General features: G+C 36.1%; 1 protein-coding gene across 1 annotated transcript in view; it reads right to left on the bottom strand.

Annotated features, from left to right (window-relative positions):
- The window catches only part of mRpS31 (mitochondrial ribosomal protein S31), a 55,267-nt gene that overhangs the window by 28,691 nt on the left and 5,176 nt on the right, over positions 1-21,400 (bottom strand). The window contains exons 2-3 of the mRNA XM_081727304.1: positions 13,414-13,630; positions 951-1,092 (exon numbers count right to left, since the gene is read on the bottom strand). Coding sequence (XP_081583430.1) covers positions 951-1,092; positions 13,414-13,630 — 359 coding nt within the window. The remainder of the gene's footprint in view (positions 1-950; positions 1,093-13,413; positions 13,631-21,400) is intronic.

The following is a 21,400-nucleotide window of genomic DNA, read 5'->3' as shown; positions in this document are numbered from 1 at the left end:
AAGAAAATATTTAAAAAAAAAAAAAAAAAAAAAAAAAAAAAAAAACCTTCTGGCACCAAAAGAAACTCTTAATAAATTTTTAAAAATCTTGAAAACTAGACGCCCAAACTTTCGACAAAGTGCCCGATGAACAAAATTTTATAAATCATTTGCAATACAGACCAGAAGCCTACGCACAAGATTTTTTTTGTTTTGTAGTGTTACTGCTGTTGATATTATTTACTTATATAATGATAATGGTCACGTTTCAAAGTAACCTTTCTTAATCTTACTATTGTTTTAACCTTTGGAAAAAAAAAACTTACAGTAAAAGAAGGCAAAAATATGTAAGACTGTCCAGTCTACAGTACCCAGAAAACTTTCGATACTAAATTTTATATTGAGATACAAAAACTCGAATGTTACAAATTCTCGCTCCGGGCATGACTAGCACATTCCACTATAGTACGAATGGTTTCGAGTTCAATTCCGGTCTAGATGCAAGACTATGGGCACTGATCCATCATCGTGAGAACAACTGAAGCTACCTGAGAGAGAGAGAAAGTGTGAGTGAGTGAGTGTGTTCAGAAAGACACAAATAATGGTGAACAGATGAAGTAATTACGAATCACTAGGCAAAACGTAACTCCCTCTACAGTGTTACAGTTTATTGCTATAGCAGGAGTCAAATTACGTTACCTCAATAACATTTACTAATATTTTCATAGTTATTACGGCGAAGTATTACAAAAAAACAAGTAAAAAGTAAAAATTTAATTTATTTTTAATTAAATGCAATATTTAACAAGCAACAATTGTAATATTCTCAAGTTTAAAATATCCAAAAACATCTATGAACTTAGAAATTAATCATTAGTTTCTATCATTGTCACATTCTTGCGGTATACAGCTTGAAAATAGCTGTTAAAGACAATCGTCTCGGTCATCTACACACCTAAACTGACTCTTACCCACAGCCTCTTCAATCTCCTTAGGGATCTGAAGTTCTTTCTCTTTTTCCTCCTGTTTTGCTTTTGCATCCTTTCTTTCTTTCCTACGAAGTTTCGGTCGAGCTAACTCAAGATTCGATGAATCAGCTGGCTTTGGTTGTTCCTGTAATATATATAGCGGAGTCTTAATTCGAAGGCGCAAGGGACATGAAAAATGTTCGAATTATCCACAAATATGCATTGTTAAATACCTAAGCAAACAAAATTAAATTACCTACACAGAAAAAAAAAATAAAATGAGTAGACTTCATCTTTAATGGTGCATATTATTTTGCGTAAAACAATACCGCAAACAAACAAACGACATTTACTCGCATATAAATTAAGTCACCCGTACCAGAGAAAGCACACTTCAGGTACAATTCCACATACACTAAATTAAAACACGCAACCACATACAAGAGCAATAACTTTAATAATCTCTTCTCATTTAACGAAGTTCGTTTGGTTTGAATTGATTGATTTTTAGAATGCCAACAAAATCTTCAACTTCATTTGTTGCATATAATACGTTATTAGTAACATTTGGTTGACATTTAGTATTTCAATATGTAGAGAACTGCATATTGAAATACCAGAAAAATACAAATACTACAAAACCTACGTATTGAAATACAATTAAAATTGAAAGCTAATGAGATACCTGAGAATGGTGTGATTTCATAGTGCGGCAATGTCCAGTTCAATCTTCGTGACGCACCTTATCACGTCATTTTGAACTGATATGCGATTTCTTGTCTTTGTTTTAATGCTTACCATGGAAGAAAACACACTTTCAAACAGGTAAGATGTAGCAAATAGAATTATTACTTTTAAAGCAGCAGATACCAGATCAGGATATTCTTCTCTCCTCCTCAGCCAGACCTTGTGCCCGTCTTCGTTACAGAAAACCATTTAAGGACCTGTCGGTTTTAATCTATTCGCTTTTAGGAAGTTATTTTATCTACTATATACAAGAAAAGGATTCTACTATTATAGAAATAGATGGACATCGTGCAATAGGTATATTAAAAATCCCACATAAGCTTATTACAATCCAGAAATTATAAGGGAGTCGCTGGTAAAAGGATGTGATCAATTGGGGTCGTGATAGGAATTAGGTTCAGAAGCACTGTTCTAGGGAACATTTCGTTCACATTGTATTGACCTTTCCGAACCAAGCCGGAAGTACACATCTCTATAAAGATAACCAAGAAAATTCTCTCGTTTTTTCCCCACCACCTTCGAACATCGATATGTCACCTAAGACATACCTGGAAAATCAAAAATAGTCCCCCATCAGCATCGACGACCTTTTGTCAACGTCCTGGAAGGCCACGGATTCCATCGCCATCGAACTTCGTGACCGTGAAGCGAAGAAAATGTCAACTGCATTTTGCACCTCTACTAGGGATTTGAACTGGCGTCCTTTAAGGTGAATATCCAAGGAATGGAACAGGTGATAATCGGACGGTGCAATATTCGGGTAGTATGGCGAATGCAATAGTGTTTGCCATTCAAACCGTACAATGGTGTCCGAGGTCATCCTAGCCACGTTGGGTTTAGCGTTGTCCTGTAACAGGAGGACCCCTTTGCGATTCAGAAGTGTTGGCTCCACAGTTTCGAATTTTTCCTGAATATGGCTCAACTCCTGACAGTACACAGTCGCATTGATGCTCTGACCAGCTGGCAGCAGTTCCCGATGCACGATGCCGCGAGCAGTCCAAACATACAGGAGGACCTTCTTCTGGTGCAGTGCTGGTTTCGACTGTTTTGGAACCAGTTCATGGGATGCTAACCAATCATGACGACGCCGTAGAGCTTCGTACAGGACCTACTTCTCATCACATTCCAACACCTTGTCCAAAAATGGCTCCTTCCTTAGACAAGACAGCAAAGAAACATAGGTGTCTGCTCACGTTGCCTTCTGGCCCGGAGTCAAATCATGTGGGACCCATCGACCCAACTTGTAGTGCTTCCCAAGTTGATGAAGGTGAGGTTTCTCCACCCGAATGGTTTCTCCATTCACACTGAATTGTAGTCCCAATTCCTCACATATCTGGCCACTGCCTGAAGATCTCCATTTTGGACATGTGTTGGTCTTCCAGCATGTAGTGCGTCTTCGAGTGTTTCGTCACCGTCCTTAAACTTGTTACACCACAGTTGCACTGTCCGAGTAATCACAACACCCTCACCAAAGGCCTGGCATATCTTCCGCTCCGTTGCAGTGGCGTTTGACCCCAGTTTGAACTCGTTCAGTACACACGCCCTAATGACGCTCTGTGGAGGTCCCATGTTGACTCTGTCCTTACGCAAATTCACGGTGTAACTGAACTGCCACAACCAGGTAATACGTTGGATATACCCATACCAACAACTGACCTTCGCCTTACCATCATTCGCACTCAACTTACGGTGTGAGGGCCAATTGAACCCAGACCTCCACAAAAAGCGGCAGAACTTTCTTGGTTACCTTTATATTTAGTGGGCCTATTCAAAATCAAGGGAGAGATACAAATATTAGGCCGCCAAATTTATACCAATTTGTAGCTTTTAGTGCATTGTCAACGTGGAACTGCGTCACCGCACTTAATTTAATTAGATCCAGAGGAAGGAAACAACTCGCAAGAACATTTACAATCTCCAACCATACTTTATTGTGAAATCAAGACAGCATGAGATTCGTTATTTTAAGGTTAGCATGGGTGAAGGAGAAACTGTAAACGCATATTTTGTCCATAAGACAAAGTTTTCGGAATCAAAGTTTAAGGATGTGTTAAAAAAAAAAAAAAAGAAAGAAAGAAAAAAGAAAGAAGGAAAGAAAAAAGTCCGCTTTACTTACATATTACTGTTGTCAGGTTAAAGTTGGGATGCTTTGCTTAAGAATGATAGAACACACTCACATATGATGTGATAAATGTGATTTAGTGATACTTTGCTCTTCGTACATAAGAAAGATATAGAATTCTTACCGTTTTATACGTGTAGTAGACCCGTTTTCTTGACCCTTGCAAAACTTTACATCATAATCGGCTTTCCACTAGCTATACACCTTTAACCAAAACCAAGCTAATCTACCTAACTTAATTTCCATAATCGAAAGTCCAGCTGAGATTTATTCTTCTAATTTTAAAAAAATATATGATATGTACGTATAATGTATTTATAATAACAAAGTATTTAGATTCTTTTGCTATTTTTTGTGAAATTAATGTAATTTTAATTGATCTAAAGAGAAGTTAAACAGTGTGGGGCGGCCAATCACTATCTTTCCAACCTAACCCGAAATTAGTATTATTTGTGGTCGAAGTCCGCAACCAGCCTTCCTAATTATTATATATTAGTTATTAAGCAACTTTATGTTAGAATAGACTTCGTCAATCAATAAACAATTACATACTTTAGAAACAATATATTGTTATTAGCATTCTTTTTATTCTCTTATTTCACACAAAAATCATTCGGCTTAAGTTGTTTTGCATGATACGTAGTCGGATTCGAGCACGTAGCACGTCCACAGGCTACTATTTCTCTTTCTTGTATCGTATTTATGATTGGTTTTAGAAGCGGATAAGTGATAAGACCTTTTTATACATAATGCAGTTCACATAGATTGCTGGAACTATCATATTTTTATATTTTACACAGGCATCCCGACGAAAGTTATAATTTGATATTTCTTTTGTGCACCTCATTGCTTTCTTTTGCCAACTACATACTAATTTAGGTGCTGTTGAATTTCTTAATAATATATTCTAATAGCGAGTGTAAGAACGCATTTATTTATTTCGTCTTGTAGTGTTGCATACATATACATAAATATATAATTATTATCGGGTATGTCAATACAAGAAAGATTTACAAATGTTACGATAACTAAACTTTCAGAAACGTTTTAACACACATGTGCTCAAAATTAGTAATTTGAGAATATAATCATTAAAAAAAAGAAGAAAAAGAAAAAAGAAAAAAACTTGCTGTAGGCAAAGGCCATAATTAATCAAAGAAATCGCAAACAGAACAGAAACACTGCTCGGTAAGATACTTCTTACGAGTCTTACCGAAACCTCGAGTCTTGTTTTAATAAATGCAGGGAGTTTATTGTACAGTCCGCAGCAAAAAACCTGCAACATGAGCATGTAAGTTTATTGTGAAACGACGAAGTCTTTTGCTTCAAAATAAGTGTGCAGGGGAGGACGCAGAGGTTTCTCCTGACGTGATTCGTGGCACTTAGACGTTATGTTGTTTCCTTGTGCTGATAGGGGTAGTTTCACAATAAACTTACATGCTCATGTTGCAGGTTTCTTGTTGCGGACTGTACATCCTTATAGTAATTGAAAACAGACTATCTGTGTGTTTTGCCAGACGAGAACCAGGCATGAACATTCGAAGATTGCCATGTATTGTACATGTGAACAGAGTTTAGATTACAAAACAGCTTTTCGTGAGCACGTGAAGAAGAACACCAATGAGGATTGTCTCCGAATACGAATCTGACGCTCTTCGACAGACCCATGGTCGTTCGATAGTTAGCAATAGTCTACAGTAGTCTACCTGTCTATTATTAAAGTATCACGAATATTATTTATTACTATAATGTTGTCAGTTTTTAAGAATGCGAAATGTGTTCATTTGCTTGGATTATCATTGCCAAGAGAGATATACTAATAAGTAAAAACTAAGTAATATAAAAAAGATTTTTTTCTCGTCGTTATACGAAAAAACCCTCATTTTCCCGAAATGGGAGAAAACCTGGGTTTAAACCCAACGGAAAAAAAAAATCAAATATATTTCCCCGGTTTTTTGCCCATCACTAATTAGACCGCACTTATAAATAAAACAGAAATCCTGCCTGCTTGTTTCTTGAAGTTTAGCTCCCTTTTATATGAGACGTGTACCTACAGCTTAAGGTGAAATTCGAATCACAGTAACGAGTTCACTGTTGTAATGTACCCAGTAATGAGACGCCTATCAGCCACGTGCTGTATGTGAACACACCAGACTCATTTCATATGGTGTAACATGTCACCAAAGAAAGACGACGTCATCTACACTAGAGCCAATGCCGAAAGGCACCCGCAGATTCGTCTTAAAAGGAACAGCCAGCACCTCGGTGTCTGTCTAAACCAGAGATTGACTGCAAACAACCTGTTGTTCTGCTCCAGACCATGAAGTACTTCCTTAACCTTTACTCTGTTCGGTTTGGGCCGTGGAATGCTTGTTAAACGTCAACTCACATACTCTGTTCGGCTGCACTGGGTCATGGAGTGCTCGTTAAACATCAAACCACACACTGTTCGGCTGCACTGGGCCATGGAGTATTCCTTAAATCGACCCGCTGTGTTCGTGTGTTCGGCTGTATAGAGCTGTGCTGTGGAGCATCCTAAATAACACCGAACTACACAGGCTGAAAACGAAGGAATTAGACTCAGCTGCGTCTTCGGACGCCCCCCTTTTTTTTTATCAACTATTTGAACTTCGAGAATTTTTATTAGTGTACTTATTCTTTTGTAATGAAAGGTGGCGGATAAAACACAAAGTAATCCTATTGAACTTCGAGAATTTTTATTAGTGTACTTATTCTTTTGTAATAAAAGGTGGCGGATAAAACACAAAGTAATCCTATTTCCACCCCGGTACCTATAGGACAATGCAATATGTTCTTTCACCAGGAATCAAACCCAGAACGCCGTGAATCAAAAAATGTGCGTGCTGGCCACTAGACTTGCAACGAGAACTAACAGAAGTCTTGAACAACTTATTTACCTCTTGGCGTATAACGATACTTGTCTGCAATCCCCCTGTACAGTTACAGTTTGACACACCATAGTTCTTTTAAATCCGGAAGCCGGCCGGCTTTTTTTTTTTTTTTTTTTTTTTTTTACCCCACTTTTAACGTACAGTTATCCGAAAAAGAAAGTTCGCACATACTGTAACTTCCACATTTTCATTAATGACTCAGATTCCTTTATATATTATTGCTTTATTGTGCTTGCATTAACAAAGCAGTGTAGTAATGAATAATTATTTATAATTTTGGAGAAAAATAAAACTAAATAAGAAAATTATAAGCACAGGGCTCATAGTGGTCTGGTCTCTTGTAAATAGTTGAAAAGTGACCAAAAGCACACGAAAAAGTGACCAAAATCTCATCATGACCCTTTTTTCCTTTGTCAATTTCTCCATCACCTCTCTCTTTGTTTATTGTTTTGTTTCATCTTTTCTTCTTTACTTCTTTTTGAGTTTCCTCCTTTCTTAGGTTTTCTAAATATGCTTTGTAGTTGCGGTAAGCAGACTTAGCAGATGTAAGAAGCTTCTGTGTAAGTGGAACCAGTTCTGGCCTATTTCCGAATTTCTTCATCCTGGACATAATATTTAACTTAGCATTGAGAGTTCTCAAAGCCATGAAATATTCAAATTCATCACCTACTTTTAAGAAGAACTTAAAAGAAGCATAACACAAGATGAACATGATGAACCACACAAACACACACAACGCTGAGCGACGCATTAACTATTACGAGAGAAAACTAAAAGACTATTATGATAGAAGGAAGAGTAAACACAGAAGGGTTCTCAACCTCACCTTGAGAGCTTAAGCATCCACCAACCATCCACTGCATTTTAGAAAGAATAAAAGCTGAAGTGAGAATAAAGCTGACTGTTTCACATGTGGCAGCAAGTACTGAAGCTTTTAGAAGGGTAATGAGTAACAAGTTTCTGCCTTTCTCCATTTATTTTTATATTTTTCTTAGAAAACTTCCAATGCAAAACATAAATTACACGAAAAAGTCACTTTACTTCAGAAAGAAGTAACTTTCTGTGACAAATTTGAAAAGAAGTAACTTTTAGTGACCAACTTGAAGAAAGAATAACTTTTAGTTTTTTTTTAAAAAAAAAAGTGACTCGCTATAAGCCCTGTAAACTAAAAAAAAAAAAAAAAAAAACTATTCTTATGAAACCTTACTCTATCAAATAATTACGAGAAGAATATTCCGGGGAAAATTTGAGGGAAAATGACTCGATTCAGTGCACAGATATTAGGAACACTCACTAACATGTCAAGTTATTGAACGGAAACATGAGCTGAACAGAAAACTACGTATTTATGCGATCAGCATACAATTCACACATCATGCATAGTTCCAATATGCAAAATCAATCATTATCTTCAGTTGGAATTACTGAAATACACAAAATGACTATTTAGAACTTCAAGTATGAGCCTGAGATTGGAGTGATCTATTAGCAATATTACAACATAGTTTTCAGTAAGCTGCCTCGGTGGTCAAGCAGGTTTAGTAGTGTTGTTGAAGTTCTAGAATCAAAGGGCGGCAATTCGAGTCTGATTGCGGTTTTTTTTTCAATATAGGGAAACATTTTTTTTTAAATATAAAGTTCTATTTTGAAGTGCTCGGAAAAACGAAGTCAGATGAACTGTCATGTTTCAAAGCTCAGTCACATTTATTCATCATTTCCATTATTTATATACGAAGACGTTAAAATGAGGAACGTTGCCATTGTTATAACAAGAACCAGTGATAAAAGTGAGAGTGAACGCGGGGGGACGGTTACCGCACTCCCCCCCCAAAAAACGTTTCCCCACGTACGGGGGACGGCGTGACGTCATGCGTCCTTCTACTTTTCAAATCCCTGATTTGAATACAAACCTTAAAGCACACGTCCAAAAACAAAATTTTTCATGTTTCTGGTACCTACTGCAATATACACGTGTATATGCTGAGAGCGAGAGAGAATACGTGTATGTGTGAGTGAGAGAGAAAATATATATGCTTGTATTTTTACTTTAAAAAGTTAATGTAATTCATAATCTGGATTTTTATAAAGCGATTTCAACAATCATATAGAAAATGTGATCTATAAATTGAATTTAATTAGGAAATCGATCTAGTTGCTATAAGAACAAGTATATGAAAACGAAGTGTATAATAATGGTTGTATTCGAAATAGAGTTTACGTAATGATGTATTTACCACACCAGCCTTGCAATAGTGTGCAGTTTAAACTGTCGATTTCATTATTTTACTTATTTCGCTTCAATGTTCATGGAACTTCGTATAACGCTATGAAACATTCAACAACTGTTCTGGTACTAATGAGAAGTCAAATTAAAAATATTTAGTAAGATTATCTTGAAGTTCGTGTCTGTGACATACTTGATTCCGTGCTCGCTCCCAGCTTTGAACATTACGAAAGATTTGGAATCCTCTTTAAAATGTAAACCCACTTCTCATCTAGCTTTAATGTTTAGGGACGTTAACCCTCACACGGCCAAGTAGAGTACCTAAGGTCCCCCAGATTATTGTTTTTTTTTTAAATCATTTTGTGTATTATTTTCTTTGAGCGTTGTTCCTTTAGCTATGTTAATATTTTCGAAATATGCATATGTTAATGCTATGGCCATTCCTACGAAGCTCTTGGTTTATTTGTTATAAGTGTTGGGGGACCTAAGGTCTTCCCCTATATACTTTCACGCCACCTAAAATTTTGTACTTATTTTTGGTTATAGTGGGGGACCCTAGGTAACCCATGAAAATTAATGATCTTTATGATGACTTATTAAGTTGCTGATAAAAGGAATTATTTACATTACGAAGTACCCTGATTGGAGTCAGTTTTACAGTTTTCGTCGGAGGGTTTTCAAAAAAGGAACTCTGCAAGGAATTAGCTCTTCCATTTGTTGTTTACCGTTTGCAAGTCACTCCAAATTTACAAGGTAAGTTTTTTTTTTATTCTTTTATTACAAACTTACCTTGCAAATATTACAATATTTTTTAAGAAAAAATATTGACGTTCTGACGCTGATTCATTACTCTATACTGAACGAGAGAATGCTGAGATTGCACTTCCGTATTTAAAAGGCAAATGATCTATACAAGGACAAGTAACCTATAATTCTTCATTTCCTCGATATTTTTTTTCTTTTTTCATTATGAACTACATATTGTCACCGATATTATGCAACAGAAACATTATACAGGATATTCCAAAAATTATGATCGCTGTTATTTTATACAGGATGACGAGGAATTCAGGACCATCATTATCATCAATTGGCATTTAAAAATTGGATTATTTTATTTAAATATATATGTTTAGTGCAAATACTTTAGAAACTTTATACCTTATACAGGGTGACCAAGAAATCACGCCGTTCGTATCACGAACTTTTCAATATAAAGCATCTTTATATTTCTGTGATAATCACAACCTTTTTTGGATTCGCAACTCTTACCTATACATACTATATTGCCGTCTTCGCTCGATACCAAAAACATCCAAAAGACCTCGTCTCCACCAATTCCAATGGACACATTCAATAGCATCCCTACAACTAGTGAGCATACGATTTCACAGACTTCAACACCCCTCACTATAAGTGAGCTATCATATGTATATTAACGCCAAAGCTTAAAGCAGCCCTACCTCGAGGAGAATGAGGTGACATGTAATATGCACCGATCCTGCCTGTGTTTAGGGAATAACTGTTTAGAGCTTTCTTCCACTGCCTTAATAGTGCTCCGAAATGTGAATTTTTTTTCAGTGTTCTTAGTGCTTTTAGTGATTTTCTTAGTGTGTGACCCCTTTGTGTTGCCAACCCCCACAAGAAGAAAAATAACCTTTCGACTTATTTTTTAAACAAGCCAGGGGAGTGTAAAGTCCCACGTGGTGTTGCGTATAAACAACTCTTCATGCTAATGTTTACACATCTTCACACCACCACACGGTTTAAACATCACCACATAGTTTAGCAAGAGGACTCTACACACCAGATGGATCCACTATCACCTGCAGACGATGGACTACTGGCTCCTCATACGGAGCAGCAGCGCCACCGCCGTCCGAGGACCCCTATAAATTTGGTAGACGACAGCAAATAGGTACCAGTTTTCTGGTGTTCCTCCTACTGTTTGCCACGGAACATTAGGAGTAACCTAACCCCAGGCCTCTAGTCTGCTACGGGACTCTTGGTCAATCCTTTCTCCTGGCGTAGCCTGCTACGGGGCTCTGTGGTCACCCAACCATCCCTCTGCTTGCCACGGAGCATTGGGTCCCTAATTCCACTCTGCTTAGCCTGCTACGGAGCTCCGTAGAGATCCTGTCGACGACCTTATGATCAAAGACTACCTGTAACTAACCTTGCAAACTTAGAGAAATTATCTGTATAATGTTTTTGTAAAATAATGTCTTATAATAAAAGCCGGTAGTGGGAGTCGACTCCGGACGCTCTTTTTATTAACGCTCTACCTACAGCGTTACTAAACCCACTTAACCACCGAGGCAACTTACGGAAGACTATGTGTAATATTGCTAATAGATCGCTCCAATCGCAGGTTCACACTTAAAGTTTTAAATAGTCATTCTATGTCTATTTCAGCAATTTCAACTGAAGATATTGACTGATTGTGATACTGGAACTATACATGATGTGTGAATTATATGCTGATCGCATAAATACGTAGTTTTCTGTTCAGTTCATATTTCTGTTCAATAACTTGACATGTTAGTGAGTGTTCCTAATCCCTGTGCATTGGATCGAGTCATTTTCCCTCAAATTTCCCTCGGAATATTCTTCTCGTAATTATTTGATAGACTAAGGTTTCATAAGAATAAAGGTTTTTTTGCTTATAATTTTCTTATTTTGCTTTATTTTTTCTTCAAAATCATAAATAATTATTCATTACTACATTGTTTTCTTAAGGAATGCACAAAAAAAGCAATATTATATGAAGAAAACTGAGTTATTAATGAAAATGTGGGTTAGATTTTTCTTTTTTTTTCGGATGACGGTACTTTAAGTAGAAAAAGTAACTGCATCAATTAAATTAGTCAATCTAAAAATTAACCAAACCACAGTTTTAAAAAATACACATTTTTTTGGAACACCATAATGCCACTATGTTTACATCACAGTCAGAGATTGCATATTGCATTCATATATTTCATTTTTTTTTTTTTTTTTTTTGTGGTAACAAGATTATCGTCGAAATGAAAAAAAAAAAAACTTCATTGTAAAGAAAATAAAAATGATAATTCAACGGAAACTTATTTAGAATTGCAAAGAGGCCAGTTGATTGAATATAGAATAGAAAAAGTAAGTGTTTTTGTCTTTCCTATACTCCCAATACAGCATGAATGCCATAAGTAAAAATTCTCATGGCCTTAAGAAAACGACGGCAGAATCCACTATATAAATGACGTATTCAGACACATCACGGTCGTTCAGATTTCAAGCGCACGAATTGCATCTTGTGTCTTCGACGCTGAGTGCGATATTCGACTCTGTCTTCATGATTCTGTCCGAACTTTCCAAACTGTTACTATGCTTTACTCTTCATTGGAGATACAAAATCAAATTTTTGTTAAGACGTTACGTAACTGGAGAGGAGGAATGCATTCGTCGGCCATTCTGTAATAAGCTTCAGCCAGAAGATAAAGAACACAAGAGGGGATAACACTTTATTCTGGTAGTTAGTGGACATCACACATTCAACTCCTTCACCCGGACAAACCGCTGTGTGGAAAACTGCTGCCATTATTTCGGAGTGCCCGTCAGTTCCCAGTTCGAAGCAAGGCACCGAGAGCTGGACTACTTCCGAGACCACAGTGACGACTGTTACAAATGGATGTCATGTCAAGAACGAACTAGAAGGCAGTACGCTCGACATTTGATAACCAGCAAGCTTTAGTGCAGTTCGTGACAAAGCCGTGCCAACCTAAACATCTTCACATCAGCATGGGTCCTCACATCGGAATTATGAAAGTAGAACTTTTTCGATATTGTTCTTCAAAAATGAATTAACGATTATGCATTTCTCTTTTAAATCATACATATTCAATTTGAAGTAATAAAGTTTTTTACTTATTTATTTTATTTATTTACTTTTCGAAACAGTGTGTGATTTAGTCGGGAAAATCTCCACGAATATGTACATTATTGCGATCCTTTCTAATAGATTATTTTGATAGAATCACATTGTTTATCTAAGTTTCCCTTGTCAAGATTTAAAAACTGAATATATTTGTCCTGACGTAAAATAACTCCCTATGTTTCCTTTATCTATGAAAAAGTTTCTTAATATTGTGGTTTGAAGTATTTAAATGCTTGAATAGGTGTGAGACCGCTGATTCCAAATCCTTCATATCTCACATGTTCGTTTATTTTGATTCTAGTTAGAGATAAAATATAGCCAGCCAGCATTCGAATGTAAAATAACTACATTGCTTCCAACTATAAATGAAGAGGAGAAACCCTTATACAGAAAGATGTAAACAGCTTCTTCAAGACTCCTGTTAATTTATAAGTGTAGTCTGATGATGATGGTGAACAGTTTGTTTCTAAACTAATAACTGCAATAAAATACTGGGGGCATAATTCTGTTTAGTTATATGAAGAATTTCATCTTCGATTCTCGTCACTTACCTTTATCATGGTCTGCAATAAAGAATTTAACTTCTGCACAGCCTCCATATTTTGAGTACTTTCAACACGAGACTGTTTCTGGAGGCGTTCATCATCACTTGAATCAGACGAACTTGATGAAGAGTCCGACGATGAAGACGACGTCTGCTGCCCACCAATCTGTTTACTGTCTGTTGATGTGAAACGTTGAACTATCGGGAAAGGTTGATAAGTAAGCCTAAAAAAGAAAAAGTTTTATTATATATTAATACCTTTGGTATATGGAGATCCCACGTGGTTGTATAGTTTGCATGTGCGTCTTCGATACGGAGACCCGGGCTCAGGTAGGAACTCATGTAGCTCAGACCCCATTTTAAACTGTAGACTCCGTCTCGTACAGCCTTGGTACTAAAAAGGGACGTTAACTCCATAACTATAAACCAACCAACCAACCGAAAACACAGTAAACAGGGTGTTTCAAAACAACACCGACAACATTTGGGAGGTCATTCTTGACACCAAGATAAGACAAAAAAGTATACTTGTGTGCAGAAATTTGTCATTTCGGAGTTTATAAGCTGAAGAAAACATGAAAAAATAAACTCAAAAGGTCCATAGCTCCAATACTATGGGATCTACCATAGTTGGGTCACGACTTCACTTGGAAACTAGTATGTATCCGAATATCCATGTTTCAGAATCCTGCGGTACTTCCGCAATAAATTTTATAAAGATAGCTGGTGAGTACCGCAGGACTCTGAAACATGGATATTAGTTTCTAAGTGAAGTCTTGATCCGACTATGGGAGGTCCCATAGTTTTTGGAGCTATGAACCTTTAAAATTCATTTTTTCATGTTTTCGGCAGCCTATAATTCAGAAAGGAAGCATTTGTGCACCCAGGTTGGTGTATACTTTTTGTCTTATTTTGGTGTCAGGAATCACCTCCCAAACGCTGTCGGTGTTGTTTTGAGAACACCCTGTAGATACATGATGTACTGTAATTGTATTATTCCCGATATCAATTGATATTCAGTGGCAACCAGTGTTATAAATTTTACGACTGAAATCAGCTAATCTTAAACCACATTCACTTTTTATTTCAGTTACAATCAGCTTGAAGATCATTATCGGAAAAATATACAAATAAACTTACATTTGAACATTTAATAGGAATTATTTTACATATATACTTAAATATTTAATATCTGCATGGATGATTTCAACTTTAAACGCATCAAACGACAGAATAAATAATAATAATAATAATAATGCAGTATTTTCAAACAAGATTCCTCATTCCATTTCAAGCAATTGCAACTATGGAGCTCTTTCCGTTTTGAATCAACGATGAACCATTCGAAAGAAAGAATTCTTAAACTTCATTGCAGTTGCTAGTAGGTTGCAGTAGCATGCTTCTTTTACCGGCCACTTCATTGTTTATCAGGATGGTGACTGCACATCAGAAATTATTTTACGTTCTACGCTTTGCGAAGTGTAAAGCCGTAACAACTGTTCAGCGTGAATTTTGTCCACAATACACTTGTGTTGAAAATAAAATCTTTCAGTTTAACGTCCCATGTTATTTCCGTCAGGCTAAGGGAGGCGGATAAGGCAAGTGAATTATGATGAAAAAATTGGTGGAATGAGAATGTGAGATGAAACGGAAGTACCCCAGAAAACCCACGGACATGATGTTGTCCACCACAAATTACTTGGCCGAAGATCGAACCAGGGTCCCCAAACATCACAAGTAAGAGCTTTACCACTGAACCACCGTGTTCCCAGAGAATTAGGCGATGGTATAAACAAAAGTTCCAAGACACAGATTGTTTGTGTAAATAGAAATTTCGTGGTCATAGCAACCGCGAAAGGAGTGGATTCATAAATGATCGCAAAACTTTGGAAGGAATTTGGCTACCATATGTGCATATGCCTATGCCGTTCATCCTAAGGGGGCAATATTGAGCACCATTGATTTGCTACGTTGAAAAAAAATACATAAGAATTTAGCGTTGTAATATAAAATTAATCTGAAGTGTCAATGTTCTATACTATGAATACTATTAACATTTTATATCGGATAATTCTTTTTGGAATATCCTATATAAGGGCGCGGTAGCTAAAAGTGGCCAAGACATTAATATTGTATATTTTTCACATTTTTTACGCTTAATAGGTCTACGTTTTATTTATTATTTTACTCTTATTTTCACTTTCATATTACATTACATTACAACATTACAATAGGGTAATCACAGCAATATCAATATTACAACATTGCAATTACATGATAAAAATTATCGAAAATTATGTTCTTCTTGGCACAGACGGAGGTCAAGACGTCGGAGCATGTTGTTTGTAACTCGCCATAATTCATCTGGTGTAATCTTTGCAATGGCGTCAGAAATGTTTGCTTTCAATTCGTCCAGTATGTGTGGATTATTTATGTATACTGTACTCTCTTTGTTCCAGCACAAAAAGAAATCACTAGTCGAGCCAGAGGTCTTTTGACACTGTCCTCCTCTTCTCGAACACTTTACACTACGTGCAAACTCTAGTTTGATGTATGCACTGTTGCAGCGTCTTGTTGGAAAAAGGAGTAAATCTCATTCTGCCTCACTTCGCTGTTCTACAAGTGGATAGGAAACAAGTGTTGCAGATAACGATCTGAGCTGATAGTGTCAGTAAAGAAGAAGGGATCGACTAGCCTGCGTGCCGGCACAGCACACGAAACATCTATGATCACGAAGAGGGATTTCAAGTGTTGATCTGGAGTTAGTATCTGTCCAAATCCTATTATTCTATCTATTAACATAGCCAGAATGGTGGAATCATTCAGCATCTAACATAAATACAGCAAGGATTCATTTTACCAGATGCAATGATTTCTTGTAGCATCTGCATTATCTCTAACATGTTTCGCACAATGTAGAAGTTTAAGTTCCTGAAGAAACATAATTTTGCATGGTTTAAAATTTTAGATGTAATTTCAGTATACAATGATATGTTCTCAGATATTCCTGTTTCTTGGGATAATCGCCTGCTTGATTTCTGAGGGCTTTGCAACAAGCGTCTTCGCATTTTCAGAATACTGTCTTCAATTCAAACTTTATTTTGTGTTGTATATTTCCCGTTACAAAAGGAACCCCTTTTACAAAATTTCGTAATTAGTTTCTGTATTGCATACTTCTGAGGTGCTGATGTGTCAGGAAACTTTTTCCCTGGAATTTGCTCCGACATCCTTGAATGATCTCAAGGATAAATAATCTGTCCACTATAAAAATAAGCACCTCAAGATTTAATACTATTTCGCAACTCGAAACTCAGGAACCTTACAACATCAACTGCTACTGATAACCCCACTCACATTACGTTAGTCATGCACAAAAGAGGTTTGAAACGGTGGCAACCATTGTAGTATAAAAAATACTCATGTGCAAAGACTCAGCAACAAATCTTACTTAGGAGCCACAGCCCGTACAATATTATTAAAGAAAAAAAAAATTCGAAAGATGACACATATACCAATTGACATTTCTTACTGAGTTGAATAAAACGATTTGTTTAAGTGTAAAACCTCACGCGTGATTTCCGAAAAATTCAGATGAAATTTATCTCATTAAACTCTTCATTATCACACCAACAAGACGACAGTAACATAATATCATTATGAAATATAACCCACAATTAACACTAACTCTTATACTTTAATTTTTGTTTATCAATAATATTGTCCAAAGATAAGACAAACATATTTCTCGATAGACAACATCGAGCTGATAATTTCTCATGTGTCATTTTCCAGAAACTGAGAAAAACAAAGTTTCCTGAAAAACAAGGGAAACGAAACGAGGAAAATCGCTGAGAACGCATCCATACCGAAAACAAACAACATAGCAGATGATGAGTGTCAACATCCGACATGTGATCCGAAGGAAGACAACAGCACCACCCACGAAAGAACACGAAAACACACGAAGTTCAGTTATAAAACAAGCTGCAGCACACTAGACGGTATCAGTCTGCGTAGATTAATCAACCCTTTCCTCTCTTAGCTGCATTGAGTCCTGAAAACTACCAATCCCTATTCTCTTGGCTGTTGTGGGCTCTAAAAATCTTTACCACTCTTGATTGTCCTGAGGTATGATAATAAGTTTTGTAATAGAACAGTTTTGGAAAAACAGACCAAAATCTCGCGTACCATTAGTTTCTACCGATCCACCCATAAAACGTTACAATATTCTTAAGTATACAAACATTCTACATTAGGCAATAACAACATAATCTCAGATAAATATTCAGGGAAATATGGGAGGATAATTGAGGAAAATTTGGCTCAATTTAAATTATAATTTATAATTTAAACACAGTCAATTTATAATTTAATGATAATTTGTCCAGAAATTTAAGAACAAATTTCTGTACACACTTTCTGCAATTTCAGCGAAAACCCGAAATGTATAACTCCGTTATTGGTTGACACTTGTTAGTAAACGTGTAGCAAACCCAGTGTCAACTTTTTTTACAAGAATATTTTCTTCATTGCCCACAATTCGTATACACAAACTCAAAGTTTCTGACTTCAAAGCTATTGCATCATATTTTTTCTTATCACAGCCGATAAGTTTTGTAAAGAAATGAAGTGCGAGAAGCGTCAGTCTGAAATTCAGTAAGGAAAGGTTCTACTTCTGAAGCATGTGATTTAAATAACTGACGATATGCCTTAATGGAACTGTAATACGGATGAAGATAGAGCTTAAATACAACAATATTTAGTGCCATAACGATACACGTATTGGTAATCTTGAAGTCTTTAACAAGGGACAAATCCAACTTAACCTGTAACTGCTGACCTACCAGGCTTCCACGAACACCCGTTGATTTCACAATAGTGATATTACTGCACGAGTGGATATAAAATTTAATGATAGGATTTCAAATTTCGAAATAAAGGTTTTTGAATGAGTTTGTTAAAAAAAAATGGTATATCCATTCACTCTTTTCGCAGAAATGAATTACCTGACATAGAAGTATGTTTCCTATCTGAATTTAATAGTCTTTCAGTGAACATTCAGGAAATGTAGAGTGTTGATGTAATGAGTGAATTCGTGTATGCAAGGGACATATTTTTCTCTCACTAACTTGCTGTTGATAATGTAGATGGCTTTCCTCTTATAAATATGGAAACGGTTAGTCCTTGATATCGATGAACAAGAATAAATGTTACGTCCACTGGATTCAACACTTATCCAGTAGAACTTCAAGGCATTTTACAATTATTGACAGACTAAAGCTCGTTGCTTAACATTTTTACTTCATATTATATCATTAGTTTAAAGCCACACAAAGGAGACGGTAATTACTGAGTTAATGATGTAAGAACGAAGGGATTGTTAATAGAAAAGGAAATGGGAAAACCAAGAGGAAATCTGACCACTCGGTGTTCACTACAAAACTCATATCACGCACTCATGGTTTGAATGTAGGAACCTTGGCGCCGCAAGTGAACGCTCTACCGACTACGCCACCGAAATCTGTTTTAGTTAATATCAACATGCAAAAATATTTCAAACCCGCATAATATCTGAAACATCATCGATCCCTTGGATCAGTTTCCTTTATTCAATGTAACACGTGATGAGCCGCCAGCAGGAAAGAACCTGTTTTCAAAACCCAAGGATTTTGACGAGAAACAAGAGTAACATATGAACATGGCAGAGATTCCATTTACAATTTTTTTCACACTAAAGATATGAAGATATCATCATTAAAACAATAACTGCATATCATAAAAGATCGTTACTTCCACAGTATATTGGAAACTAATTATTATTTTACGATTATTTGAATCGTAACTTCTAACCGTCCCCTTTTCTCTTCTTTCATTTCAGTGCGAATTGCTAAATAAAGAAATCCAGATTTTGTTACGTACTTTTAGAGAAAGACAATAGTAGGGATATCCCCATGGGGGCACGCCCTCCAACCTCCGGAACAGTTCTTGTCCCTCCCCCTCAATGGCTACTCAGCTCAGTTACAAAATATTTTTGCACGCTTGGCTGCAAAAATCTTGCTTTATAAAACTAAACATTTCGTATCGGCAATGACAAAACAAAAATTTGGCTCAAAGAATGTTTAAAGAAAGAACGAAACTTTATTTGAACTCAAGTATCATAAATATTGTTCGCAAACTGTTTCATTATTTTAATCAGAATAATTCTAAAATGAGAACAAACAACATACATACATTACATATATCTGAATAGTGGGTTAGTGCTTGTTACGAAACTTACCTTTGTTTCCACATCGTTAGTGGAAAACAAAAATAAGTTTCTTAACAAGCACTAACCCACATCTGAAACTGTATGTTTTTAAAATCTCATTCTTAGCAAATTGAAATTTCCTGACTCTTATCAGAATTCCTTGACATTTCCCGGTTTTTCAGGTTTGTTGCCACCCTGATTTTCGTATATAAATACAATTAAATAGCTGGGCAAAAGAAGTTGTCCACTATTATTATTATTATTATTATTATTATTAGTGTTAAATGTGATATATAATAGGGTCAGTGAGGATAATTATGAGACAAATTTCACAACTTTTCCACGTTACTCAGCTTACATTGAAAGCAGTTTATGTTGCCAATAGAGTAAAAATTTGTGTCCAAGCAATTTCCTGCCATCACATAAGTTGATGTGTAAGTGTCAAATTTGTGCTGTCTTATAATTTCCCTCCGAAAGAGTAATTATAAGACACCTGTTATCCCCCAGCTTTCTGTATGTGATATTAAGGAATTCACTTGTGAGACAAAGAAGTCTTCGTTATTTTGTGTTTATTACATACAGATATACAAATATTTGGCTGGGTTGCAAAAAAATAGCTAAGAGAGAAAGTGGAAATAACTACTGATGTTATTCTAACACTTTTGTGAGTTGACTATAATACGCCTATAGGCTATATTAGGTAGTTTCAGGTTATAAGTGCTATAGCACCTTTGGTGTATAGCTGTTACAATTGTATATTTTTTTTTGTAATTAAATTAGTATTTAATATAATATTAGTATTGTTTTAGTAGTATAAAAAATCCTTGGCCAAGGTACTTATGTATATAGTGCGAATTTTTTGCTTTGCTTTATATATTTTAAAATGTTCTGAATTTTGTGTAAATGAATTCTAGTTATGCTTCTAACATATTTTTAATTTAGCAGTTTTGGAAAGTTACAAAAGAGCTCTGGACTTGACTCACCTATACGCCGTGGGAATCTTCGCTTTCTATTTTTTTTTCTTTCTTTTACAGGGAAGAAGGGGGAATTGTGTGGAAAGCTGACCACTTGGCGCGAGGCTTGAGACTATATAAGTCAACCCTTCCCTTCTTCCAGGATTCACTTCTTTTAAGAATTTCTTCGGGGACTCTCTTGTTCCGGTAAGAGAGTTGTCTCTATGTCCAAATATAGGTGAATAAAGTACTTTTTTTTTATTATTTTAAGTACTTTTGGATGGAGCGGGCGGAATGAGCTGCTCCTGATAGTTTTAAGCAGGTTTCTAAGTGATGAAGCCTGCGACTTCGTAAATGATAGCTAGATCATTATTATTATTATTATTATTATTATTATTATTATTATTATTATTATTATTAGGGACATAGGCCAAAGTAGCCCGTAATGAGGGTTTCTCTTTAGATTTTAATGCTGGCACTGGTTCTGTCTGAGAGAGTGACTTGGGCAGTTACCTTTTCGGTGCTCGCCGGGATGAGAATTTTAATGAGGTTCTCGGATGATTTTAAGGGCTCGGGAATTCACGAAGGCTGGAGTGAGGCTTGAGTTCCTGTTCGAGTCCATAATAATAATTTAAGGTTCTTTAGGGAAATTAGAGGATCTTGTTAGGAGACAGCAGGCCTAATAGTGGAGGTCTCTGTCTTTAGGAGAGCTTGCGGTTGCAGAGCGAGTAGCCTCACGGTACAGATATTTTGTTTTAACTAGTCAATAAAGAGTTATTCTAGGGCAATTTCAG

Source organism: Thermobia domestica, chromosome 1 (assembly GCF_964235325.1).
Source record: "Thermobia domestica chromosome 1, izTheDome1.hap1.1, whole genome shotgun sequence".
In the NCBI taxonomy this organism is placed as follows: domain Eukaryota; kingdom Metazoa; phylum Arthropoda; class Insecta; order Zygentoma; family Lepismatidae; genus Thermobia; species Thermobia domestica.
Note: the sequence above shows the minus strand (reverse complement) of the source record. Positions and strands in the feature narration are given on the sequence as shown.